Source organism: Denticeps clupeoides, chromosome 9 (assembly GCF_900700375.1).
Source record: "Denticeps clupeoides chromosome 9, fDenClu1.1, whole genome shotgun sequence".
In the NCBI taxonomy this organism is placed as follows: Eukaryota; Metazoa; Chordata; class Actinopteri; order Clupeiformes; family Denticipitidae; genus Denticeps; species Denticeps clupeoides.
This window is the reverse complement of record NC_041715.1, coordinates 17,053,979-17,078,748: the sequence shown is the minus strand read 5'-3', so window position 1 is coordinate 17,078,748 and position 24,770 is coordinate 17,053,979. Positions and strand designations below refer to the sequence as shown.

General features: G+C 45.4%; 1 protein-coding gene across 2 annotated transcripts; it reads right to left on the bottom strand.

The window, feature by feature from the left end:
• Positions 1 to 1,159: 1,159 nt before the first annotated feature.
• On the bottom strand, positions 1,160 to 23,116 carry nlgn4xb (neuroligin 4 X-linked b). 2 transcript variants are annotated; one of them, XM_028991446.1, is made up of 6 exons: positions 22,589 to 23,116; positions 19,146 to 19,847; positions 16,866 to 17,018; positions 4,759 to 4,944; positions 3,827 to 4,616; positions 1,160 to 3,288 (listed from the first exon to the last, which is right to left on the bottom strand). In XM_028991446.1, the coding sequence occupies exons 2-6, from the start codon at positions 19,639 to 19,641 to the stop codon at positions 2,442 to 2,444; spliced, it is 2,472 nt and encodes an 823-aa protein (XP_028847279.1). In that variant the 5' UTR covers positions 19,642 to 19,847; positions 22,589 to 23,116; the 3' UTR covers positions 1,160 to 2,441. The 2 variants fall into 2 exon arrangements, with proteins under 2 accessions (XP_028847279.1, XP_028847278.1); XM_028991445.1 differs by having other exon boundaries at positions 22,646 to 23,116.
• Positions 23,117 to 24,770: the final 1,654 nt, after the last annotated feature.

Here is a 24,770-nt window from a genome sequence, read left to right as displayed (position 1 = left end):
GGTGATCTGTAACCACACATCTAGCGAAAACAAGGCTTCACAACTTTAAGAAGCCAGACGAACATTCCAATTTACTAAAATGATTGTATTTAGTAAGCAATATCATTTTTCATTTTCTTTGTCATTGTAAAGCTTGCACACTGTACACCATCAGACGGCTTTTCATTTTGTACAGCTTATGAAAGTGGCTATTATAAATTACATTTATCCATCCGAGGGTGAGTCTTCAGTCTTAAGGGCTTGGATGAGCAATAATATGCAATCCGGTTTCCCATCTCCTCTCAAGTTTTGCCTTAGGCTAGCAGAAGTAATAAGAACTGGCTTTTTCCATCGAATTCACTCAGGAGTCTTCATCAGTAGGACTTTTTTAAAATGACAGACAAATAGAATAGCTTCCCCTTAAAATTGGAGAAACTGGAATAGACCACCACAACCCAGCTCCTCTCTGGAAGAGGGAAGCTGAATTGCTTCTTAGTGCACACTTGTGCACACCCAAAAAGTAGCCTAATTTGTACTCCCAAGAACTTGATTTATGCAAATCCTTTCATTAAGGAATGGCTAACAGTGATTACACGCAGACTCTTTGGTAATCCACCGAAATCTTTCCTGACAACCACTTGGCACAATGTCAGAATCTTTCATTTTATGAATCATAACAAACATCCATCTGCGAAAATTTCAAAACCTATTTTATGAACACATTATTTGAAATAATGCACATTATTTATATATATATATATATATATGAAATGGAAGTGATTATCATTGTGAAACACAGCACCGCAGTGCATTTAACCATCACCCTTAGTGAGCAGTGGGCAGCCATGACAGGCGCCCAGGGAGCAGTGTGTGGGGACGGTGCTTTGCTCAGTGGCACCTAAGTGGCACCTTGGCGTATCGGGATTCGACCTGACAACCTTCTGTTTATGGGTGCATTTCCTTACCCCCTAAGGCCAGACCAACAACTGCCTTTGCCTACTGTTGTTAACATCCAACAGGAATCATAAATTGATGATCTTTAGAAGTCTTCAGAGTGTAACTCGGAACAAAAACATAGAAAAGAAAATTTGGATCAAAATGTAACTACATAAATTCCTCATGGCGATGTGACCCTGATGGTACAGTAAAAAACATTGATACCAGAATTCCTTTTCAACAATCACAGTCTAAAATGCATCTTTTTATTTAGAAAAATCAGCAAAGTCTTATACATTTCAAATTCATTGGTTAAGAAGAAAATATAAGGAGAAAGGAAAAGGGGAAATACAATAAAATAGAATAGATTGAACTTCACCCTGATTCCCATGTTGTTCGTCGCAATTTTTCCTACTAAAAAGAAGGAAAAAAAACGTTGAAAGCACACCATTCATGATAACAGCTGGTTATAAGTTATTTTCTAATGCAAAAGTATTGTAAGATTATTGTAATAAAAACAATGCTAAACATGGTGACTTGAAACTATCACATGATGCCAGCCCCCAATGTAATATTATACTAATGCCACAAAAATGAGCCAAAGGCCAAAAAGACAAAAAGAAGAATTGACTAAACCTCCACAGCATGAGCAAAAGAGTCACTTCCTAGCTAATCCCTTTACAACAAAAATCTGTGCATATGAACCAGTGAGGACAGTTCTGGCCAATAATGTCAAACTGAGATCCAGCGGGTGGGTTGGTCGGGCGGATTTAGCTATTTACAATTGTTTTTTCTTTTGTTTTGTGGATTCAATGGAAAAAAACTATGTCCCTGTACACAAGATTACAATGCAAAGCAACAGTTTGCTCACAATTTACATTTTTTTTACACAGACATGTCAGTGATCCACTTCAGGTTAGGGGACTGTCTGAATCAGTTAAAGTAATTCTTCCAGTAGCACTGCTGCTGGAGACATGGAGTAGGATGGCATGTTTCAAAATGTAAGTGAATATGAGATGGGCTGAGTCGCCATCACAACCTCTGTTTATTCTGATACAGAACATGATGTTATGACTAACATAACATTTTCTATATTGCCTAAAAGCGCTGCAGGCTGTACTGAAAAACCTGATTTGTAATTTTTTCGATTGCATTTTCCCAAGGGAGGCTATCAAGAGTGGGAATGTCACAAATGGAAAGAAATAATAAATGAAGCATGGCAGCTGCATGTCTCAGAGGCCATGCAGTGATCATATTAGACTGATATATATATATCAGAAAATCTGTTCAGTTGTTAAATCAGTCAAGTTTAAATCTCCTTTTTAAGATACGAATGCTAAAATCTCTACATTCACCGTTCACATTGTATAGGTTAGTTCAAAGTTATAAGTTATAAGTTCAATTTTTTTGTTATTCACAGAAGTCTGTAATAAAATAAACATTTTTTGAGTCCCCCTTTGGACACGGAGATATACTGTACACTCTTCAGCTACCCTAAATAGCGTGTAGCACAGTCAGCGTCAGAGTCATACTCTCGTGGTGGAGTGTCCGTGGGGGATACTGCTGCTGTTCTGTGAGTTGAAGGGACTGTACTGGTGCAGGGACTGCATCCCTGCCAGAGAGTTGGGTATCATGGTGATGGTGTTCGGTGTCATTAGAGGGACGTCGTCGGGGGACCGCCGCAGTGTGAGGGTGTAGTCGGTGGGACAGGTGAGCCTGAGTGTGTCATGTGCTTGCAGGGACTCACACTCGTGGTCATGCTCAAGCTGCTTCATCTGCAGGGACATGAGGTCCTCGCTCTGGATGTGCGAGATGTCATTGGTGAGGTTCCTCTGAGGGCTCAGTCGGCGATTTGACTCATGACGGTGCTTGTCCTTCTTGTAGTAAAGGGCGGCAAAAGCCAGGATGTTGAGGAAGAGCAAGGAGGCGCCGACCGCAATCGTCACGCTGAGCTCAGTAGAGTAATCCTGTCTGGTCTCAATCATCACGGTGTTGTCCTCGTGAGTTCCTGTCTTCTGTTGGTCGGTTGCCTGTTTGGTGTTGGTATTTGGGGTCGTGGGATGCCGAGTGGTGGACGGCCATAGTTTCCCAGACAAGCGTTTCGTGTATGAGAAGGATGTTGTGTCCTGAGGGGGGATCTTGGTTGTGGTTGATACATATTGAAAGAGTTCGTTGATGTTGTGTAAATGTGGCACAAGCTCCAGCCAGAATGCCACCTTCGTGGCTCGGTAGTGGTCTCTGACGCGGGGCTTCAGTCCTATGTGGAGGTAGAGCTGGTCCTTGGGGTTGTACTTTGTCCACGCCACCTCCTCAAAGCGGTTTGGTTTGGTGTGGATGAATTTTGTGTCCTGGGGAACAGGCTGATTTGGGTCACTGAAATCAAAAGAAGGGACATTTTTTCAGAAAAAATTTGAACAATGCAACAATGCTAGTCAATGAAAACGCACATTCATTAACTGTAGTGTTCCTAGTCATGGGCATCACTTAATGACCCATTACACAATAATATATGAAAATACGCTGCCTGCAATGACAATGACATCACAATGCAAAAAATAACTAAAAGTAATTACAATAAAAATAGCTGAACAACAACTGCATACAATTTCAGAATTTCAAAAGCAGCATTATAACAACATTTTTAAAGAATGTACCATAGATATGATTTTTTAATGCTACATAGCTGTACGTTGTAGCTACATCATCGTTTAAGGTCATGTGTCAAGAGAAATATAACAGGTTAAAAGGTTAGATGTATTTCTAGCTGGTAATGAAGCCCGATAACAGAAGTCATTGTCTCAAGCAATGATTTTGATTTTAGTAAATCCCAGAATCTGGAACACTCCAGGCTGTGAATTCACACATTAATTGTTCTTTTGCAGTTAAGTCTAAGTATCAGTTGTGTACTCACCCAGTCTTTGCAAAGTTTGTCCAGTATGTCATCACCACGGCACTCAGCATGACATCATTTTTAGAGAAGTTGCAGTTGAAAAGGTCAGTCGGCCCAATCATTGGGATCCCGAACACGTACGGCACCTCATCTCCATGCGCTGAGTCTGCCCAGGTCGGCTTCATGTCGCTTTGGCAGTGGTGGTAAAAGGCATAGAAATATGTGGGCGATCCATACTGAGCGTGTAGATCTGCAGTTGCCACCGCTGGCGCCACCCACTGGTGATCAGTGAAAAGCGCTACCAGGGTTTTCCGGCGCGTCTCTGGGTTCTCCTTGTCAGCCCAGTCTGTGTACATGAACTTGATGGTTTCCCGCAGCGTGTCCTTGCCTTCTGGGTAGCCGTACAAATGATCCACAAAATCTGACACAGCAAAGTCAAAATCATTACCCGACACACCATCCTCACTGTCCACGATACCATCCACAAATTTGAAGCCTTCTCCTTGATTGACCCCAAGCATGATGTCATAATTCAGGAACTCCCCTTGTTCCATCAAGATCTGTGGATCGTCTGGGATCACATCCCCGTCAATGACAGGCCCGAAGGCGATGTGATACTTGGCCGGGGTGATGTTCTGCTCTATGAGTTCCTTGTAGTTCTTGTTCTGCAGGCACTCCACCACTTCTACGGTGTCCATCATGTTACATCCGACCTTCTCAGCCAACATGCGGGTGTATTTTGCAGGTTGGTAGTTCACAGCCCAGCTGGAAAGCGCCGTCCCACTCTGAATAATGGCCTTCTGAAAAAGGTCTTGGAGGAGAGAAGCGAAAACAATCAGTAAAGCACTCAGTTTGAAACTAAGAAAAACTGCACCAGTTGCCAGCTGCCAAGCCTAATTCTGACCACAGTAGGTTTCCATAATGTGTACATGTGTACTCTGTGTAATGTGTACCTTCAGAGTAATGTGACAGGGTGAGGAGGCTGACACATGAGGCTCCAGCTCCAGATCCAAATATCGTCACCCTCTTTGGATCACCGTTAAAGGATTGAATGTTCTCCTTAATCCATCGCAAGGCTTGAATCTGGTCCAACAATCCATAGTTTCCTTTCGCAGCCTGATCCCCTGTGCTCAGAAATCCTATAAGACAAATAAAATGTTGCACAGCTTAAAACGTAAAACACACTCGCTCGGAAAACATAGAAAAAAAGAAAAAATGACTCAAGCATTGATAAAGGAAACACAAAAATAAGACATCCTAGATCTGAATGAATTCTTATTAAATACTTTGTTCTTTACAAAGTTGATTGTTCTGACAACAAAATCAGACAAATATTATCGAAGGGAATCAAATTGATCAACCCATGGAGGTCTAAATTTGGAGTCACAATAATAAATTATAATGGAAAAACACACTAAAGGCTGATCCAACTGTAATGTCCTTAAAATAAGTCAAAGTGAGGCTCAGTAGTGTGAGCGGCCTCCACGTGCCTCTATGACCTCCATACAATGCCTGGACATGCTCCTGATGAGGTTCGGGATGGTCTCCTGAGGGACCTCCTCCCAGACCTGGTCTAAAGCATCCGCTAACTCCTGGACAGTCCGTGGTGCAACGTGGCGTTGGTGGATGGAGCCAGGCATGACATCCCAGATGTGCTCAACAATATTCAGGTCTGGGGAACAGGCAGGCCAGTCCATAGGAACTGCTGACACACTCCAGCCACATGAGTTCTAGCATTGTGTGGAAACCAGGTCTAACCGCACCAGCATATGGTCCCATAGGGGTCTGAGGATCTCATTTCAATACCTAATGGCAGTCAGGCAACCTCTGGTGAGCACATGGAGGGCTATGCAGCCCCTCAAATAAATGCCACCCCACACCATTACTGACCCACTGCCAACTGAGGGTGTTGCACGTAGCAGAACGTTCTCCACTGCGCCTTCAGACTCTGCCACGTCTGTCACATGTGCTCAGTGTGAACCTGTATAGAGCACAGGGCACAAGCGCACTGGGCACAATGTGCCATCCTGGATGAGCTGAGTGTGGGTTGCAGACTCCGTCTCATGCTACCACTAGAGTGAAAGCAGTGCCAGCATTCAAAAGTGACCAAAACATCAGCCAGACAGCATAGGAACTGAGAAGTGGTCTGTGGTCACCACCTGCAGAACCGCGCCTTTATTGGGGACGTCTTGTTAATTGCCTGTAATTTCCACATGTTGTCTATTTCCATTTGTGAATTTGATTGATAATCAGTGTTGCTTCCTTTTGATGAGAAGAAGTGTGATTGACTTGGAGTTACATCGTGTTGTGCAGTGTATGTTTAATAATGACTCAGGGCTGAAAGAGTACCCAGACCTTTTTTTATGATTTGTTGTTCACGGGATGGCGTTACAAATTAGTTTTCATGTCACTGACATTCAGACATGAATTAGGTCCTTGGTACATGTCAGCATCAACCTCAATACAACATCAATTTTCCATCCCTTTTGGCATATGCTGTATGTTTTTGTTGAGAACTGTTAGGTGGCTTTATCGTTGTAGTCACATTGTCATAACTGGCTCACTTGTTTTTGATATTCTAGGTGGCAGTGTTGACAATTTAATTAACCAAACACTGAAGGGTTGGTGGATTTGGTTATTCATAAGTGACAGCCCAGAAGAAGTAAACAATATCATGTTTCAGAGCACATTAAATGATTTTGACACTAAAATGTGTCATTACAAGCTAATAACTTAATGCTTTCACTGACTGTAAATAAAAAACATCCATGTTTTGTGTCATATAGACATTCTGTGGGCTGAAGATGGAAAATAAATACATTCATACATGAATCTGCAGATGGAAATCACCCAAGGCTGATGATCAATCATCTTGTTTTCTACATCACTAAATAAAGGGGAATATTTAAGATTCAAATCAGATTAATTCTCTAGATCAGTGTTTATTTAAACCTTTAACTGGTTTAGAACAGATTATTAATTTTCTTACAGGATTATATTATTTCAAGTCACTGGGTGTGAATGAGGCACAAAACAACCCCGACTTGTGAAAAATGTAAAAAACATACTGTAAATATTTGCAATATTTGAGAATAATTTACATTAGAAATTTACATTAGCGCTTTCATAGGTTTTCTTTTTAAAACATTGTCCCACACAATGAAATGTGAAGCTGTCCATAATAGAGCAGTACAGTTTAGCATTTAATTGGCCCATAGATGCACATCCTGAAGAAGATGGTTTGGAATAAAGATCAAACCCATAGACAACTGATGTGATGCCACTTTCGGGTGGAAGAGAATGGCTAGATGCATACAGCACAGCAAAATCTGTGATGCAGAGCGGCCATGGCTCATCTTAGACAGCCCCTCTGTTCATCTTATTTTCATCTCCACTGGAGGATGGGGGAACGGGCATCATTATTTAAGTCTCGTGGGGGTAAGACAGTCATTGCATCCCATTCAGAAGGCAGAGAGTAAAAAGATTCTTAAGTTGGCCAGTTGTTGTGTATTTCTGAGTTAAAACTAGACTATTATATTGGTGGATATATAATATTATATGATATTAACAACATTTTGAATCTGCATGAACTGCTTTCATGAAAACCTTTGGACAGTCTGTACAGGCTGACTGGGGCACTGGCATGAATGCGCTAAATAGGATTAATTAAAAAATCTAGCTATTTAGATTGTTTAGTAAAACAGAGCCCAACACCCCTGTGAACAAATTCCTTTCTGTGAGACTGAGAATAGGCCTAGGCTACTAGAAGACATTGGTTCAGTTGATGCTATGTCTTGAACATCAATTCTTATTTTTCTTCATCTTTCTGGCAAAGGACTGTGGTTTTTTTGCCAAAATATTTTTCTTTAATTTCTTGAATCTGCCCGCACCCATGTCCCAAAATAAACAAATTCTCCCCATAACTAACCTCTGGCCAGACTGAAAACCCAGTATTAAGTGAGATGAGCCCTGCTGCATAAATGATGCTTTTCAGAATTGTACCATAAGAACATTCCACACATGTTCTTCAGAGACGGGATCTGTCTTGGTATAAAATTGCACAGAACTTAGATGTTTTTTTTGTTTTTTTTGAGAAAGATGACTTTCATCTCACTGTTTTAATGCACCGCATAGCCTTGTGGAAAATTAACAAACTGGTCATAATGTGCACAGAGCGGCCAGGGGCTGCCATAAAATCCTGCAGCTCTGTTAAGGTTGCTGCTGGCCTCTTGATAGCCTCCCGGTGAGCATTCTCTGTGCTCGGTGATAGGAACGTCTTCATCTTTTCAGAATAGTGCCATATTTCCTTCACTGTTTAATGATGTCATAGATGTCCATGATATATTTCATGCCTTTAGATATTATATACCCCTAACAGTTATTTTTTTGTGGGCCATGATCGCCTTTCAAACCCACATATACAACCCAAGTATCAAACAAATATAGACCAAACATTTAAGATGCCACAACTGTCAGGATTGCCTGCAGCTGGGCTCCACACCGGAATCCAATCCTGACGCCCCATAAATGCTGGAAGTTTCAGCCCGTTCGGGGTCGCTGGCATTTTCGTGAACTTCAGTTGGTAACACTGCTTATATTTTGAGTTCTGGCAATCGCCACACGCCTACGGGTTAGTTTCAGTTCGTTATTTAAGTTAAATCGTTTTCGGCCACCGCGCCGCTGTTTATTTGTATTTCTTTATTGTTTGTATTAATAAAACCCCGTTCCCAGCATGTCAAACCTCTGCGCTTCCTTCCCCCGTAAGTCCGTAGTCGTGACAGAATGCCAGAGACCCACCCAAAAGCGCAGAGGTGGAAAGCAGAGGAGAAGAAACGCCGCGAAGGACGCAGGCCAGCGCGGCGAACGCGGACGGCAGGGGAGAGACGCGACACCCGTTCTGGTGGAGCGTTTTCTCCCCGAGAAGCCGTGGTACGCGGCGCCGCGTGATGACGTCACCCCCGGGAAACTCCGCGAAACCCGGAAGCGACAACGTCGGCGGGTGAGTGGGCGGAGCGAGGACGTTGGCGTCGGCAGCAGCGAGGAAGTGACGTGGGCAGCGAGCGCAGTAGATGCGACCCCCACGATCTTCGCCATGTCGAGCCAAGAACTCTGCGCTCTGCTGGCAAGGCTCCCTGTGGACTGGGACGACACGGACAACGACGAGAGCACGGGAGACGAGAGTTGGGCTCCGCCCATCGCGCCAGTCTGCGATCGTCGCAAGGTCCGTGGGGACCCACGTCACTTCCAGGGGGGTGAGAAGCGGCAACAACAACGGCGGCGTTCCTCCAGCGAGGAGGTGGGCAGCCTCCAGCCCGAATGGCCAGAGTACTGCCCATGGGAGCTTATCGCGCCATGGGTCCAGGATGTCCGCAGGGTGGTCGACCCTCGGAGTCACCGGTGGGAGGACACGGATGACGAAAGCGATGATGACGTGGATTTTCGGTGGGCGGTCGGTGCCGGGATGGCTCCGCCCAGCGTGCGCGTCCGAGATCATCGCGGCGTCCGTGATGACCCATGTGACTTCCGGGGGTACGAGGTTGACACGGACGACGACCAGGATGACGCCGTTTGGGCAGTCGGTGCCGGGATGGCTCCGCCCATTGCGCCCATCCAGGATCGTCACGAGGTCCGTGGAGACCCACGTCCCTCCCAGCAGTGTGAGGAAAGCTGGTGGAAGAGGGCGACGGGAGGTCGCCAGCCAGCAACTGCGCTGCCGGGACTGCCTCGCAGGGAATCCTCCATTCCTGCTCCAGTCGCCGACCCGCCTTCCCTCTGCCCGGACGTTCCCCAGCGAAATGGCAGCGCAGCACCAGCGTCCACACCTGCTGGAGAAGACGTCCACCCCCCTCCACACCACACACCTACCACCATCTCCAGCGACGTGCCCAGCCCCGTGTGGGACAGCCCAAATGTCCCGGGACCCTTCAGTGGGGCAGCAGACACAGACGAGATCACTACCATCCTCACGTGTCTGACTGGATCAGCATGGGGCTGGAGCACAACCCTCTGGCAGCAGGGAGAGACAGACAGGAGTTTTCGGGACTTCCAACAGAGACTGAGGGCGGAGTTTGATCGGCCTGAGCCAGGGATCGAACTCTGCCCCTCCACCACATCCAGTGCCAGTCAGGATCCGGGGCAAGAAGACCCAGCACTGGTGGGCGACGAGAAGGTCGCTCCTCCCGAGATCCTGGCTGTGCCCCCTGAGGAGGTCCCGGAGAGCCCAGAGAGGGAGCCAGACGACCCTCTCTTCTGTCTGTCTCTGTCTGTGTGTGTGTGCGTGGTTTATGTGTCCGTATGTCGCCCCCACTTCCCCTCTTTGTGTCCACCAGATGGCGACCCAGCCGCGGAGCCGAACCCCAGGGAGGAGGTTCCTGACCCGAATGTGCTGGTCCAAGGCGAGGTGGACAAGCCCCAAGGTACCCCTAAGTCCAGCCGGGGGGGGGCTCCCCCAAAGAATTTTTTGGGGGGGTGCAGTTCGGGTTGGGGACTCCTCCTGAGGGGAGGGGAGGTGGGGAAGCGATGGAGCTGGGTCCTCCGGTAGCCAGTGAGGAGGGCGGGCCAGGCATGGGCCTGCGTCTGCCTCCAGAGGGGTGGAGCGCCATAGAGCCCCCGGGTAGGCATGAGGACCCAGCTGGGACAGGCAGGAAGAGGGCCTGCTTGTCCCAACGGACGCAGAAGGGGCTAGCCGGATGGTCTGGCAATGCCCCCCCCCTTGGCACCAGGGCCGTGCAGCGAGAGGGGCTGCATAGTCCCAGAAGGCACCAGCCTGGGGTGCCTGGAACAGTCGCCGGAGGCTCTGGGACAATCTCCCTGCGCGGTGCAGGGGGTGACACAAGACGTGTCAGAGGGGACATGTGGAGACAGGGCCCACACGTACCCAGATGGATCGGCCCTGATTATTGTGTGCAGGTACGGGAGTCCGGGGCCGCCATGCGGGACCACGCCGGGGAGCCAGGCCGAGGGTCCGGGGCCGCCATACGGGACCACGCCGGGGAGCCAGGCCGAGGGTCCGGGGCCGCCAAGCGGGACCACGCCGGGGAGCCAGGCCGAGGGTCCGGGGCCGCCATGCGGGACCACGCCGGGGAGCCAGGCCGAGGGTCCGGGGCCGCCATACGGGACCACGCCGGGGAGCCAGGCCGAGGGTCCGGGGCCGCCAAGCGGGACCCACGCCGGGGAGCCAGGCCGAGGGTCCGGGGCCGCCAAGCGGGACCACGCCGGGGAGCCAGGCCGAGGGTCCGGGGCCGCCAAGCGGGACCACGCCGGGGAGCCAGGCCGAGGGTCCGGGGCCGCCACGCCTGACCACGCCGGGGAGCCAGGCCGAGGGTCCGGGGCCGCCACGCCTGACCACGCCGGGGAGCCAGCCCGAGGCACCGGGGCCACCACGCCTGACCACGCCGGGGAGCCAGCCCGAGGGACCGGGGCCGCCACGCCTGACCACGCCGGGGAGCCAGCCCGAGGGACCGGGTCCTCCAAGGGGAGGATACAGCAGGGCAGGAGCCCTGTGGTTGCCGCCGTCCACCCCGCCGCCTCCACTGATGGTACTGTTGGGGCTCCGAGGACGTAGCCCTTGGAGGGGGGGCTCTGTCAGGATTGCCTGCAGCTGGGCTCCACACCGGAATCCAATCCTGACGCCCCATAAATGCTGGAAGTTTCAGCCCGTTCGGGGTCGCTGGCATTTTCGTGAACTTCAGTTGGTAACACTGCTTATAATTTGAGTTCTGGCAATCGCCACACGCCTACGGGTTAGTTTTAGTTTATCTGTATTTAAGTTAAATCGTTTTCGGCCACCGCGCCATTGTTTATTTGTATTTCTTTATTGTTTATAATAAAACCCCCTTCCCAGTATGTCAGACCTCTGCGCTTCCTTTCCCCGTAAGTCCGTAGTCGTGACAACAACAGAGTTCAGTTTAATGAACTAATTGATTAAAAGAAAAAATTATGTGAATGCTTTGTTCCACTGTGATAATTACTGATAATGATAATTAACATTAATATTAAACATGATGAATCACATGTTTAAATGCAGAGCAGAAATTATTCTTAATTTCTTCAATGTAGTAAACTATTTTCTGTGGATTATGCTCACTTTAGGAATATATTTCATGCCTTTAAATATTTTATGTTCAAACAAATATAGACCAAACCTTTAAAATGCCACTTAGCCTAGATCCCACAGAGTTCAATTTAATTAACTAATTGATAAAAAAAACTTGCTTTTGGATGAGATTCTAAGCCAATGAACACTAAGCAGCTAGTCATCAGAAAGTCATTTTGCATTATTCACTGAGCTGAAAACTGCAGCTGCCTTGCCCCTTCGAGATTATTGTGGCCCTTGTCAGCATGATTCCACTGCAAGTCAGACAAAACCCACTGGTGACTGCTGGCTTGCTTATCTTTAACAAGCCTAACAGACTTAAGACTTTCTGTGACTTTTTTTTAACCTTCTTTCCAGCACTTGGAGTCAAATTGCATCATTTCTACCTCAACACCTACCCTGCAACAAAAATCTCACCCACGGAGACAATTTCTCACACTTTGTGTCTGTGACAGAGAAAATGCAATAGTAATCAGGGTTGCAATGGATGGATCTCAGTGATGCAGACAGTTTGCCTTTTCCAGCATCACACCAACACCAGCACAAAACAGCTTTTCTGTTTCAAATTAGACAGCATTTTGTATTGTTATATGCAACACTCAATCTGTAAAATTTAAACATTAGTAAATACATCAGCACTTTATCCTTTGCCATTGAAACATGGAGCACTCACTCAACCAGGACCTGAAAATGATGTTCAATATTGTTTTATAGAAAAATAAAACCACAGAAGCCAAATAATACAGTGACCTTAGCCTTCAAAGTGTGCAGAGCATTTCAGAATGTTAGGTGTATTACAGAGCAATCGCATAACTAATGCATCACACAGCATACATTGTCATGGTTGAGACATCATCAGAGTGACAGGCTTGCCCAAGTGAAGGGAACCCGAGTAGAAACAATAAGATTTTCAGTTGTGTAGCTTTTGTCGTTATAATGCAATAAGTCCATGTCCTCATCAGCTTTGTGTGGTTTCTATGGTGCCATCAAGTACAAGATTAAACTCGTGAAATATAATCAATACAATCAGTTTCTATACATTTATTTGGCTTACGCATGGAATTTCCAGCCATTTCCATGCATTTCCACTTCATCATGCATTATAAGCATAAGCATATAGATGAAGTACTATACATATTCTCTGAATGTTTGAAATATTTGGAACTAGGATACAAACTGAACATTTGTAGACATGGTTAATTTTTTCATCCAGTATTAGTAGTTGAATATAATATAGTACTTAATATAGTACTTAGTAGAAATAATTCACCATAATCTGTTGAATGTAATATTGTTATAAACGTGTTATATACAGTTCTGTTTTATCTACCTCTATTGGTGGGCTGGCCACTCACAATATGGTAGATATTGTCAATGCGGTGTCTAGTAATTCTATGTCTGTGGTTGCTAACTCGACTGCTGTGAATGCTTTGTTCAGCTGTGATAATGACTCAGATGTTAAACATTAATATTAAACATTAGATTCCCCCACGTTGCTTGCACCCCACCTCTGATGAATCACATGTTTAACTGCAGTGCAGTAGTAAACTCAATATTTTGCCTTGATGTGTGTTTGTCAGCAGTATTGACTGTGGATTATGCTCATTTTAGGAATGAAAGAGCCCCTGGTGCACAGGCCTATGCTACCATGTTTTAATGCTGCTCATAATGACGGTACTTATTTTGGAGATGGTCCTCATTGTGAACTGTGGTCTATACGACAAATGTTGCAACCGCGGAATCATGTAAGACCTGTTTTCATCCATGTTGTAATGTGTAAATGTATGCATTATGAAGCGGGTATTTTTAGCCAGAGAATTATTATAGCCTATGGGCTCCAGTTGTCATATTCTTCACAATGCGGCTTATAAAGCTCTAAAGTTACTGGGTACACAGCATGACAATTGATAAACAAGTGTGTGACAGTGCCAATTATACTGAGCTCTTTGGTGTTTTGCATTCTTCCCTTTGACAGTTTAATCATTGCATGCAATGTGTTGCCTGTCACTGAGTCACCATTTCAGGTTCACCAGAAGCGATAGTGATCTCAGTGAAAGTGCTAGTCAATGTTTTGTTTTCATATGATAATCTCAGAATGTAATTAATTCACAGTCCCTCTTCATTTAATGCGAAAATGCATGAAAGAACATCCATTAAAAACCCCAAGAGGGGACATCACAGCGCTTGCCTTGAGCATTACTCGTGTACGAGGGCGGGTAAAAATGTCACAAAGGTCTAATTGACACAAACACATAACAACATGAAGCATGGAGACTGCACCGCGTTCTACTGTTTGACCCAAGTCATTTTGCCAGTCAAGTCGCGGGGCCTCTTTGCCTGAGCCCACTGATAATTCCACAGCCAGCGCTGCCACGCACCCAAAAGAAAATGAGGTCTCTGTGACCTTCACCTATGGTGCATAAATCACCTGACTTGGAGCCAGCCTTTGATAAAGGTTAATTGAAATCTTCTGCTGTGATGTAGGACTTTCACTGCACAATTTATTCCAGAGTCATAAACACACTGCCGGTTTTTGCCATCCTGTAATGAGGCGCTGACCCGTAGAAGTGCAGGCCCAGAGCAAAGTGCAGTACAGTAGCAGATTTACAGATGATCCGAACCCGCACGGGATCAGCTGATTCGGTCGCATCTAGACTGTTGCGTCTGTCGAATGTGATTGTTTTCCTCCCAGTGAGATGAAGGTACAGCCAAAGAAAACAAATCCGCTGCAAATTTCTGGCAGTTGAGAACCATTTCAGAACATCCACTTTCTTCAGAACAAAGCCTATGAGGAACGTGAGCATACTTGGTCCGTGGCTTTTCTCCAGCTATACCCATGACTGTGTGGCCACTCGCTGCTCCAACACCATCGTGAAGATTGCTGACAACATGCTGGTGATGGGGTTCATCTCAAGCAATGAGGAACCGGCGTACATGGAAGAGGTAGAGAACCTCACATCATGGAAAACCACCTCCAGCCAATTGTCAGCAACACCACAGAGCTGGTGGTGGATTCCATCAGGGGACAGCAACGGAACTTCAAGCCCCTCAACATCAGAGAGTGAGCAGCTTCATGTTCCTGGGAGGGTGGTCCGTATGGCGAAACGCTGCTGCAGGTCACCTCTTCCATTTCGGCAGGACATTTACTCCAAGAGATACATGACCAGGGCCCTCAAGGTTATTAAGGACAAGTCACACCCAAAAAACAGCCTGTTTCAATACCTGAAACCAGGCAAAAGACTCAGATGAGTCTTCCATCCTCAGGCCACCACACCCCTCACCTCACGCAACGACCATCTGAATGTTCATTGTTGTTGTCTGATCATCTCATCACTACCCTGCAATCTGCTACTCCTACACTGTCCTTGCACAATCAACGCACAACGGGCTTTATGTAGAGTCTCTACTCTGTCCAATTTTATTTCATTTCCACTTAACATTCACATTCTGCTACAGAAAATGTCGGTGAAGTATCCGCAGCCACCACCCAGTGATGTCTGTGGCTTTTTGTTCTCTTTGAACACCATTTTTTGTTCGCGTTTTTAGCTTGCTGGTCAAAAACCTGAGTGGGTCAGGATGCATTTCACTGCGTGTTGTACACTTTGCACATAAAAAAAAGAATAAAATTCTTGCTAACTGAATCGAAAAGGGAAGTACAAGAGTCGGCTAGTCTGCGAAATGTTGCTAGCAAAATTCCAATTTCTCTCACCAAAAAAGAAAACAGGTCTAAAATGCGTCTAACACCGAACGATGTATCCTGTGCAGCACGTGGAAGCGTTCTACAGCCCCTTTAAACCACGAACCCACGCCCCGTTTTCCATAGGCTTTTTTCCTGAGGGAAGCAGCTGCTGGAAAATGCAAACACGCCGCCTACAAACCAACAGCGGAGCTGTGCTCTCTCCAGAAAACGACAGAAGCTGCATTTCAGCATTAATCTTATGTTAATGTCAACAGCATTCGTCTAGCTCTCTCAGGCTAGTTAAATCAATAATTCGCACAAAACGGCTACGGGTTGTGCACACTGTTTGGCACAACGAGAGCACAGGGTTGTCAGTCAGTGTGTGAAAATCCAACCATTGTGTTAGTCCGAAATCCGGTGATAACGCAGCCGATACTCAAGCCACTCGGGCCTGTATTTGTCCAACTGAACCCTGAAGTGGCGGCGTAATGACACGGGTTAACGTGCATGACCGTCGTATTGATTTAGCTTGATCAATCATAATAACAACAAGCAAATCAACAAGCAAATCTGAATCAATATAGTTCCGGTGCGTGTATACTGGGACAAGGACAATGGCCAAGTCGAGCTTAAAATTTTCATAAAAAAACAATAGGAAGGATGGCTTTATACATTTAATAGTAGTTTTTTTTTTTAGTTTTTGCCAAATGTCTATTTATTTTGGGACAAATAACTTATTTGACTTGTCAGACAAAAATGCCAATGTGACTGGAAAAACTAAACCTGATGAGTATCTGTGGCTGTTACTGATAGGAACAAATTTATAAAGCAATGAGCAATGGGCGAGTGAAGCATTTTTTTAACCATATAATCAAAAATCTTCTAATCACTTCTAATCAACAACTCTTTAATGAAGGTCACATAGGATGATGAGCATAATGATAATCACACCAAACGTTCAAGCGTCCTAACAGCACCAAGGGAAACATTACATTTCAAATGTATATTAATGCAAATTAAATACTCTGAGCAAAATTTAATTCTGGAAGTAAATATTCAGTGTTGTTCTTTGTTTTTGTTTCCGAAACGCATTATGAACAGCAGAACACAGTGAAAACATTAAAGCAAAGGTCACAGGAATTATTTTTCTGCATCAGTTTACTGCATCTTCTAGGTACAGGTGAGTGAGCAAGGCAATAAATTAATTAAATAAATAAATAATAACCTTTTACCATGCGGCCAAAAAATACTCAATATACCAAGACACAAACTCTCAAGCTGCTTACCTAACACTCCGAGTCTGTAGTTGATGGTGACTACAATCACATTCCCATAACTGGCGAGGATGCTCCCGTCGATCATGTTCCCGGTCCCCTCAATGTAAGATCCTCCATGTATGTACACCATAACTGGCTTAAGGTCATTCTCGTCATGAATATCTGCGACAAACATCATACACTGTTATTGGTGTGTAAAATTAGGAGATTGAAATGTTTGTATATAGACAAAACCTCAGGGTCCCATAAAGCAGTAAAATTACACCAAATGAAAGCGCAAGGTTAAAAGTTGAGTTTATATGGCTCTTTTAGTTGTATATATTAAAAGAGAAATGCATCCCAGCCTCACCAACACCATCATTTTGTCCCAGTACTGAGGTTTCAAGGACACCGGTGGATAATGTTTACTGTTTAATGTGACTCTGTTCCCTCGGGCTGCACATTTTTTTGTGATTAATTCACAATGAATGAAAATTCCCTTTCCACTCTCTCTGCAAAGACACTGATAAAGCTAATTGCCCTCCTTTGTCTATAGGAAAAAAATAAATGGCATATTAAATGAAAAGTGATAGATTAAAAAAAACATTACTTTGCTATATAAGGCCTGAATATATGGGGAAAAGTTGGTTCATTCAAGGTTCCATGAAATTGACTTGGGGCAGGGGGTAATTAAAAAGCACACATTAATACAGCCTCTACAGTGCACTGTGCAAAATCAATGTGGCTTGAATGTAAAATAGTCTGAATATGTTTTTTTCTTCTGATAGATATATGTACAAAGAGAGTGAAAGAGTGAGAGAGGGGAAATAAAATATACTCCTATTACTAATTACAGATTATTGTGTAAGATATAAGGAGCAGTCTAATGCTGGACTTCATTCTAAGTAAATTTTATTCAAAAGGAAATGCAGTTATGACTAATGTAACCTCAATTCCAGCCATCTTGTTCCAGAGGAACATCATACGAAACTGCGATTGGCCCTTAATCACCAAGCTGTCATATTCAGCCTTGATTCACTCAAAAAGATGAATAATGTGCTTTTGAAACTGTGTCTCTATTCCCATAAGGGACGTTTTGGTCCCATGTTATTGTTCATTGTGTCCAGGTGCACAGAAACCAAGGTTGCATATAGGAGTTGCATGACTAAAAATGGTGGCAGGAACTATTTCAGGGGTGAAAATCATTAGTAATTGTCACATTCCAAATAAGTAAAGAGGCAATAATCAATTCTCAGAAATTTGGGTCAAGAATACGTTAACATTTCTTGGTGCTGGTCCCAAGCCTGGGTAAATGAGGAGGGTTGCGTCAGAAAGGGCATCTGGCATAAAGCTTTTGCCAAATCAATTTGCAACAGTCTGCTGTGACGACCCCTAACGGGAGAAGCCGAAGGAAGTAGAAGATGTACATAAAAATACACTGATCAGCCATAATATTAAAACTGGTGACAGGTGAACAAAATCCCTTCTTACTAGGGGTGTTAGAAAGTATCGATACAGCGATAAATCGTGATATATAAAGTTGTGACATTGTATCGATACAGGGACATCAAAAATCACTATTTCTGTATGCAAATTTACGTTCACTGAGGAAAACTCTTGCAACTCCTGTACATGGCGCGGGTGCTTTGAATTGAAATATGTATCACATTATATGGTCATATAATGTGTATCGTATTGTGAGATCCTTGCACATACACACCCCTATATCGCGCAATGGCACCTGTCAGAGGGGTGAGATTTAGCACTTTGTACTTTCTGCTCATGTATTGCAGTCACCTTTTTTTAGGTGAAAGTGAAGTGATTGTCATTGTTTAACACTGCAACACAGCACACGGTGACACAACAAAACGTGTCTTCTGCTTCTAACCATCACCCTTGGTGAGCAATGGTCAGCCATGACAGGCGCCCGGGGAGCAGTGTGTGGGGACGGTGCTTTGCTCAGTGGCGTCCCAGTGGCACTTTGACGGATCGGGATTCGAACCGGCAACCTTCTGATTGCGGGGCCGTTTCCTAAACCACCAGGCCACCACTGCCCACTAATTCTTTCCATTACTGCTCTGTACTGCTCTGTATTGTGTATATGTCCAGCTGCACTTTTTGTCTATACAAGCTTCTGGGTACCTACATTTCCCCATGGGATCAATAAAGTATCCAGCTATCTAGATCACGTTGCCCTAATTATATGGTACAACCGAGTCACTACACTAAATTAGCCACGTTTTAATATTTTGACTGGCTGGTTCTTATTATATACAAAAGACAAGGACAGGATGCAATATTGTGACCTACCATCCTCTGTGGGCACATAGATGTTCAGGTACAAGCAGTCCTCGTTCTGTTCTTGCACGAAAGAGGCCAGTGTGTCCAGGTTGGCGGTGAACCACACCGGCAGCATGTCACTGAGCAAGAATCTGTCTTCCAGGTACTGCGGACAAACGGCTGCAAACTGCGTAGCGTTGCGTATGCCAGGCCAGGAGGAGGGCGGCTCGGGAGCCTGGAACCGCCTCTCGCCCGTGGGCGGCAGGGCATATGGGATCCCCAGGTACTGCTCCACCGGCCCCAGGATCTCGTTGGGCAGGTGGGTCTTTAATCCGCGCAGCTTGCCATAGTTTGTGGTGGCGACGGAGTATTGTGCTTGCTGGCAGTCGGTGGCGGTGAACCTCAGCGCGAGGACAGCCATCCATACCATCGCGTTCACGCCGGCCATTGCGGGAGAATAGGCGCGCAGGCGGATGATGGGCGGCCATGCTCTTCCCCTCGGCTTCGACATGGTCCCCTGCTGCATGAATGCTGCGCCGTGGAGCGCCGGCCTTCTCACTTTAGCCTCGTGACGTTGGACTGGCAGACGGCGGCCTCCTCCGTCAGACGGGCCATCTCAGCGCTCGCCATGCCGCAGCGGCGTGCCCTTGCGAAGACGGAGCAGGCGAGGCGCAAGTCTGCCCTTTCAGGTGCAATTAGTTCCCCGACTTAATTCCGGCCCAGATGATCGGCCTGTGGGAGAGCGGGAACAGACAGTGTAAAATGATGATTTACAGCGCGCCCCGCGGGGCCTTCAGCAGAGGTGCAATCGCCCCCCTCGTTAAAAAGCCGCCACTCTACCCCGGCGCCACGTCACAGTGCGCCTTTTCGAATTCCAGGGTCCCGCGTGGCAGGAGTTTACCTTCTCCAAACACAACAGTTCCCTTTTCAAAGCTGAAATTGAGCTGAACTCAAATGCTGCTGTAGAATGACAAGTTTTTTTCACATAACTTTGAGATGGCTGGAGGCAAAGCAACCGTGACCATGAACACCATTAGAATGTCTTTTTTTTTTTTTTTTTTCATTCTAAGCTTTCAAAATAATGAATTTTGAAATATTTAGCCCTGGACTGTGATGAAAAGGCCTATATAAATCTGGTGGCATCATTCAGTAGCCTCTTATTAATGCTCTTCTCCTCATGGACCTCATCTGTGAATACTCGTTTATGTAACCTGGTCCCATTGTGCAGTGTCTCAAGGTAAAATCGTGTGAACTGTGTCAAAGCCTGAACATAACCATAAGATCCCAATGCACTGACTACATTTTTTAAATTAGGTGTAACGACTATGTTTGCATGCATTTCTAAAACCTTCCAGTCTAAACTAAAACATCAGGACTGGTGCATCATACATTCAACAATATTTTATGGGAAAAAAAATCCAGATTAATACATTATTTCAGACATTCAATGGATTTTTAAAAGGTGCCACCCCAGAGCAAGTCTCTATGGGATGGTGTCAAAATTTATCAAGCGCTGGAGGTAATTTAATTTTCAAGGATAATACATTTTTCCTCTATGTGGCTTCGATGGGTGTCAAGTGGTCAGCAGTATTTCAGGCACGCGGAGCCATTTCACAACCGCGAAAGCCATTTTAATTAGTTTTCTCATGTCCACCCTCACCACTCCTCTCTCGCGCCCGGGCAAATCCCCAACGCGCCGTTCTACCTCCTTCAGCTCTCCGCTCCGCACATCTCTCAAAACGAATATGGCTTAAGGGTGACCAGGTGACACACACAAGAGCTACAGCAGGAATTGTAAACAGTTTTTTTCCCCCTCTCTCCTGATTGGTCAGCAGGAATTGTAAACTGTTTTGTTTTTTTTCCTGTGTCCTGATTGGTCAATCTTGGAATCTGCTCAAGTCCTCCAAGCACGCCACAATTTTAAATGTGGATAACAGGGATGGGGAGGAGCTTCAATGGAGTCACGTGCACGTGACATAAACAAAACGGCAGGTGTTCTAAGTCCCCTTCAACCCATAGTTTAAAAAAGGAAAAAATGGTATGAGTTTTATTTATTTGATGAGTTCTGTGGTCAGCACCTACGCAATTTATTACTGTAAGTAATCATCACCTTCTCATTCGTGTGGAACAACGCTAAAGAAGCAGGCCAACGCGCCCTAATGTAAGCACGCGTCTCACAGTGATTTATTCTTTAGGATCGAGCGAAAAATCCTCTGGTGGATATTAGCCTACTTTCCAGCAGGAGAAGGGCAGCGCGAATACGGCAAGGACTGCATCTGATGTGCAGGATTCTAATGGAAGCATTATAATAATCACTCTGCAAACATTAAGATGCACAGTGCCATGGGGCTCATAGTTTGTTTAGATGCAGCGTTTTATCATAAGGTGTCTAGAGGTATACAATTGATCACTTTATTGATTGTAACATGGAAGCACGTTGTAAGTCGCTCTGGATGAGGGCATCTTCCAAATGTCTTGAAGGTAAATGTAAATGTAAACGTATAGCATTACCTCGAACGCACTATGGAGATTTTACCTGCCGCAACGATAAAGACTTCATCATACCGACAAACTTCAAAAAGTGAAGCCCCTACAATGCTTCAGTCTCTGAGGCAACTGTTCCCCAGCAACGTGGAGCAGGCAGCAGCGAGCCACGTGACTTTGTGAATGACAGAACGAGAATGAGATTGTACATAAATGGAATATGAAGAGGTGATTTAAAGGAACGTAATAGCTGTGGGACCTCATGGAGACCTTCCACCAGCCCTCACATGACCAGAGCCCCAGAGCTAATAGTGCTAAAACATCTGAGACGAATTCGGGGATCTTGTCACAAAACTTCACCGTTCACCGCTGCCATTATTTCAGAAAAGCAGCGAATATGCGCACCTATGGTGCACAGTGCGATTCCCTCTCAGTTTGCACGATCAAAAAAAAAAAATTAATAATTCTGCATGTTTTTCTTGCGGATTTTTTATTTTTTTTTGCTCGCCGTTTCTTCGCCTCCGCAAAGCACTTTAATCGATACAGATAACAGCGTGCAGTTCTACATAAACTCGCGGTGCCTTCCCGCCGCAAGGGCATCTGCTGCACCAGACACCCCAAAACCCCGACAAGCCCGCGGATCTCGCCAGCGGCGCCGGGTGCATGCTATGCATTTTATATATATATATATATATATTTATGATTTCTTTTTTGCGTTGTTGCTGCTGTAGGTATGCATTAGATCAATTGCACCGTCGCGCGTCTTCTCTTCTACTCGCGGTTTGTAACCCGCTGGTCTGCGGCTTTTTTATATTTATATATATATATATATATTAATTCATTTTTGTTCTCTTCGACCTGCAGACTATTTAAGGTGAACTCGTGCCTCTTGTCTCACACACACGCACACACACACACACACACTCGATTCATTTGTAAACGCAATGAATATATGATGTACGTAAGTTCAAATAAAACACGGGCTTTACTGTGACGGGACGAGCGGACGTCGGTGATGATGATGATGATGGTGATGATGGTGGTACCTGTCCCCTTCTGCTGCTGCAGGGCAGCCCACGTCCCACGACACGGAACCCGTTCTGCCAAAATCCGCCTTTTTGTTGTTGGCTGGTGAAACTTACAGATCCGGGGCTGGAAGAGGAGAGAAGGAAGAAGGGAGGAAAAAAAAAGGAGAAAAACGTGAGACGATGAACGTACGAGCCTCTCGCGGAACCATCCGAAGCCCCTCAGCGAGACGAGCACGTCGCTATCCAAAAAAAAAACGATCTTAATTAGCAGATTTAATCGTCGACAGCGTCGGTTTAAAAAAAAAAAATCAAGTTTTATCGCTTAAAAAGATGTGAGCAGGCAGGCTGCTGGAAGTGATGAGGGACTGAGAGTCTCTCCTCTCCTTTCCTCTCCTCCTCCTCCTCTATCTCTATTGGAGGTGCTGCTGGACTGTCTTGAATGAAAATGACACAAAGCCATCATGGCCAGTGGATGAACCTGCAGTCAAAAAGCCACCTTCGTCTCACACGTCCCTCAACGATTAGGAGAAATGATGATATTCAAATCTGGCCACATATATCCTATAGCAAGACCAGACCTATAGTACTATATGGAAAATACTTCACTTTATTGCATACAAAATGAAGGCTTATGAAAGCTCTGGAAGGTTCCGGAGGTCTGAAAGTTGAAAGAAAAGCCTTAGATTAACGAATCCTCTATGACAGACAAGGTTGGGGGTTAAATTAGGTATTGAACCGCCTCCTGGCCGATATCGTCTTTTTAATGCCGTCTGGACAGCAAGAACGTCTGTTGCATAAATCATTGTGGTGTTTTTTTTGTTTTTTTTTTAAAGTTGGAGGGAACTCCGGACCCGAGTAAAGACTCCCCCATGTCACCAGTCCACGGACTTCAAGCATTTCCTTTCGTGGACCAAGATGAAACAACACGCTCATGAATTACTCCTTCCCAATGTTTCTTGGGTCACTTTAACTCATTTTTGAGTGCTACATAACATGACTTTTTTAAATTCCATTAATGTCAAAATTTACAATCATACCTCTACAATCAGGCCACGAAACTGTAACCAGCTTGTAAAAATGGATGGTTTGTCCCAAAGCTTCAAGACGTTTCACCGTTTTTAAGTGGGGGGTGTAACGTTTTGTTAAATAAGGTTAACAAAAATCCTAAAACATAAAAACGGCCAACTTGGTGTACGATGAGCCACTTTGTACTTATTTTGCGGGCTCTTGTGAGACGGATGCAAATGCATGGTGCAATATTTATTCAATTTCCTCCCCTTCACTGTCTAGGTGAAGCTACGGCGCTGCTTTGTCGCAGTATGTGCAGGGGAAGGCGGGAGCCATTTTTCATCCGAGACCTTTGCTCACTGTGCCCCCCTGTAAGCTCCAATCAGCTGCATTAGGCGTACCTGACTGCATACAAATAGAAAGCTTTTGCCCACTTTGCTGCTGACCAGCGCGCGGATAACGGTTCTGCTCGGGCTCCGGGGGGAAATGCGTGCAATAGGCTCGGCGGCGGGTCTGGACTGGAACTGCAGCGGTGGGGTTATTTAATCATTTATTTTCAAATTAGCATTAGTGAAATGCGCAAAAGTCTTTGTTATGCAAATGGCGGCGGTGCAAATGGTGGAAGACGCATAGCGGGGTACGAAATAAAATGCAGACCTCAGGGACACAATCTTTCATTTCCATTGTCTGTGGTTTGGGAGGGTGTGATGTTTTAATTTCTTGCTTGTGGATGGTCTTTTTACCAGTTATGCATTCTAGCCTGCAGGGAAACGGCTGACGGGCTGTAAAGACGGAATATCCCATTCCTACAGAGGAGAGGCCATGGATTTTGCTTTGATGAATGTGGCTCCAATCTAATTAATGGAAGGAGATTATGGATGGATTTTTATCCATGTGAATTCTTCTGATGGCTCATTAAAGACCCCGGCAACACCCAACTGAGATACATGAAAGAAACGGCTAGTATGGCTCTTCACGTCCCAATGTGGGAACAGATATGGTTCCTATTAGCACGGTTTCTGAAATACCCCAAAATTGCAGATACTGGCAAACAGTGTGATCCAGACAGTGTGTTAGAACGTGTGCACGATCTGGTTTTGCTCTTTGTTGACATGACTGAACCGTCGGGAGGTTT